Consider the following 3,844-nt stretch of genomic DNA (forward strand, 5'->3'; position numbering starts at 1 on the left):
CTTAGGCGCTCCTCAACCTGCCGCAGGTTGAGGAGCGCCTAAGAGACAAGACCTGTGCATCACTCGGCCAGGGGAGCAGAAAGGGCAATCCCGACCGTGCGGGAAGGACCCTTCCAGAAGGAGGGGCTGGCCCACGGACATCCCAATCCAGAGGCCGTAGCCGCCCAAAGCATTCTGAAACCATCACCACCATCCCAGCCTCATCACAACCTCAAAGGAAAGCGGACTCTGAACCCGGCCCCTCACTTGATCTCTTCTACTCAACCAGTGTGAGGAATACCATTTTTATCCCCATTTCCCAGATGGCAAAGCTGAGGCTCAGGGAAGTTGAGCAACTGGGGTCAAGCAGCCAGCAAATCAGAGCTGAGGATCCACTCCTGCTTCCCTTCCCCAGTCCCTGAAACAGGGGGAAGTCCTGGGAAAGTAGCAGGCTCATGCGGTCCTGCTGATCTCCCCGCCCACCCTCTCCTATTTGGGAGGAACTGCCCTCCAGGGCCCCAAGGACAGGCCAACACCAGACAAGGTCACAGCCCCTGGCCCTGGGCGGCCTGAGATGGGACGAGGCGTCAGGGCCCACAGACCACAGGTTTCCAACAAGGAGACGCCAACGTTCTCTTTGAAGCCTGCTCCCCAGGGGACCAAGGTCTGTGGCCGGTCAGTTTTCTCCCAGAGAGAAACAGAGCAGATTCAACAAACAAAGCAGAGAGACCTTAAAGGAGAACAAAGCCTGTTCCCACACAGGCCACTCTTTTACAAGGCCTCACACCCTGTGTGGATCTGACCTCTTTGAGGGGGCCAGCCTCACCTGCCTGCTGGGGATGGAGCCCTTTAAGGGCCTCGAAGGCCTGGCTGGATCTGACTTAGCAGCTGAAACATCAGATTCCATTCAGAAGCCACCCGGCCAAGTACGACTGCCTCTGCCTGCCTCCGTCGCGTGGTTTTCAGTATTCTTGTCAGCAGCCGCCAGACCATTGAGGAAATGAATTTTCAGCTCAGGCTGGCCCCTCACACTGTTCCTGTGACCTGAACAGCGTGGGGCCAAGGGCTGGCTCCTCCGATCTGCAGGAGCATGGCGCAGCAGCTGTGGGCAGGGAGAGGCTGGAACCCAGGACAGCCTGGGGTGGGCATCAAGGCACCCTGGGATGACCTGGCATCTGATCCCACCCTCCCCTGAGCTTCTTGGAGCCCCCAGGACCAATGCCTTCTGCCTTCCACCCACCGGGGGTCCCGGGACCTCACCGCCCCAAGGGACGAAGACCCGGGGCGAGCTAAGAGCTGGGACGTGACCATGGACGACCTTCTCCAATGCCCACCAGTCTACACCCCGTCCCAGCCCCTGTGCCCCTGCCAGGCTGGCTCAAGACACCCGAATCCAACCTCAGCACCAGTTGGATCACCCCAGAAGGGCTGCAGGAAAGCACCCCCCACCCCAGAAAGGGCCCCGCCAGGACAGGCTGGCCTCCTTCCCCTGACTCCATCCGTCCTGCACCCTGGACAAGCCCCTCCTGCCAGCCCCCTGCCCCTCCAACGCCCACAAGGAGCGCTTGACCGTGTCACCTCGCCCCTGACCTCCACGATGTCCTTCCTGTTTCACACGGTGACTTCATGGAATGATGTCACTGAGATTAGAGAGTGTGGTAAGCCGGGGTAACTGAGGCAGCCCTGCTGGGGGCTGTTCCCATGCTCGGAGGAAGGCCTCCTCTCCATCTCGTGGAGGGATGGGAGGAGAAGAGAGGCTCCCTCGCGCACGGGGGAGCACACGGCTGCCCCCAGGAGAGGCTGGGCCCAGGGCCCTGGCCCCACCAGATGCCACAGCGGCGTCCGGCCCCGCGGTGCCCGCGCCCACCCCCGAGTGCCCCGTCCACTCCCCTCCCGCTGCTCCTCATGCGCCCGCCCAGCGGGGCGCTCGCCCTGACTGCACTCTGGACTCACCTAGAGCTACTCCAGCTCTGAGCCCTGGGCCCCAAACGCCCCAACTGCAGTGGTCTGGGCTGAGGCCTGGGCTCAGCATTTGCGGAGGACAGAATTGGTGGCCTTGCCCAAACAGAGGGACTTCCCTGGTGGCTTAGACGGTCAAGAATCTGCCTGTAATTGACCCAAGTTCAGTCCCCAGAGGTCCACTCTTAGCTTCCGGGAGGTGATCTGTGTCATACCCGATAGGAGGGTCTTTGTTTAGAGTGACGTCCGTGTGACCTAGGGGGGCTTTGGGTCATGCTGGACCAGCTGACTTGAGAGTAACTGTGTGGCCAAGCAGTCATGCCCACACGATGGGGCCTTGATAAAAACTCTGGACACCAACGCTGTGTGAGCTTCCCTGGTGGGCAGTACCGTGCATGTGCCATCACTCACGGATGCTGTTAACACACGGGGAGTGGATGGGGTGCTCCGCGTCTGGACCCCCGTCCAGGGCTCTGCCCCAGGCATCTCCACCCTCTCCTCTTAATCCGCATCCTTTCCCCGTAATTAAACCGTAACTGGGAATATATACCTTCAGCACATTCATGAGCGCTTCCAGTGCTGGATCTAAGACGGCTCTGGGGAACCCTCACCTCACAGCTGGTGGCTGTACACCCACACGTCCTTGGAAGCCCCGTTCTCTGAGGGTGCCCTTGCATGGAGACTGTGCCCCCAGACTTCAAAAGTTAGCCTAGACGCCACATATTATGTGTCCACAGACCCCCGATGACTGATCTACAGCCAGACTCCAGGAACCAGTCTAAGACGGTTGCCCCCATCTGGCAAAAGGGTTACATGCTTTGCTCAAGATTAACTGTCAGGTAAGGGGGGGGGGGCTAGGTTCTGGCTCCAGAGTAGAAAAAAGGGGTCCCAGAGGCCCCCAGTCACCTGCTTCCTGACTGACCCAGCCTCCCCGGAAGATGCAGCCTTTGCCCCGACTGGGTTCGGGCGGGGAGTGGGGCTCACCTGGCTGGCTCCGCACCTCAGGCGGGCAGGTGCTTCCAGGTGCTGACGAAGGCCGTGGGGATGAGCGAGTAGGGCACGGTGGTGACGCAATTCCACGTGTCCGAGGTGGGGTCGTAGCAGTCCAGGGTCTTACACCGCTGGGTGCCGAAGTAGCCCCCCACCACGTAGAGCTTGTTGCCCGATGCCAGCGCGTGGCAGGACATGCGCTTGGCGGTCATGTCCCCAATCCGCGTCCACTGGTTGCTCTCGCAGTCGAAGCGGTAGGCCGAGGCGGCCGTGAATTCTGTGTCGCCGCCCATGATGAAGATCTGGCTGCCCAGCACGGCGGCCGCGGTGTACCGCCAGGGCTGCGGACACTCGGCCTTGATGCTCCACCGGTTTTCCGACGGGTCATAGCACTGGACCTTGGACACCATGTCCCGGTGGATGCTGGTGCCCCCGAACACGAAGAGCTTCAGCTTGGCGCTCACCACCGCAGCGTTGCTGACGCCATCCCTCAGCGGGGCCACCATGGTCCACTTGTTCGCCCCGGGGTCATACTTCTCCACCTGCTTCAGCGAGACCGACGGCGAGGCCGGGAAAACGCCGGCCAGCGACGTGTGGCCCCCGACCACGTAGAGGCAGTTCTCCAGCTCGGCGGAGCCGTGGCCGAAGCGGGCGATCAGCATGGGCGCCGCCTTGGACCACTCCTCGTGGACGGTGTTGTACACCCACACGTCCTTGGAGACCCCGTTCTCAGAGCCCCGGCCCCCCGTGACGTAGACCTTGCAGCCGATGGCCGAGGCGCTGAACTCCTTGCGGGGGCTGGGCAGGTCCGCCTTCGGGATGATCTCCTTGGCCTTGTGGTCCACCTGGTAGATCTTGTCGCACATGAAGGTCTGGCCCCCGAGGATGAGCAGCGTGTGGCCGGCCCGGCGCGGCC

At 61.8% G+C, this 3,844-nt stretch overlaps 1 protein-coding gene across 1 annotated transcript in view; it reads right to left on the reverse strand.

The window, feature by feature from the left end:
- Positions 1-3,844, reverse strand: part of KLHL25 (kelch-like family member 25) — a 45,684-nt gene that overhangs the window by 9,820 nt on the left and 32,020 nt on the right. Inside the window, exon 4 of the mRNA XM_010832181.1 lies at positions 2,923-3,844. Within this exon, the coding sequence (XP_010830483.1) occupies positions 2,940-3,844 (905 nt within the window). The 3' untranslated portion in view covers positions 2,923-2,939. The remainder of the gene's footprint in view (positions 1-2,922) is intronic.

The sequence above is a fragment of the Bison bison genome, unplaced genomic scaffold, assembly GCF_000754665.1.
Source record: "Bison bison bison isolate TAMUID 2011002044 unplaced genomic scaffold, Bison_UMD1.0 scf7180017860443, whole genome shotgun sequence".
NCBI classification, from domain to species: Eukaryota; Metazoa; Chordata; class Mammalia; order Artiodactyla; family Bovidae; genus Bison; species Bison bison.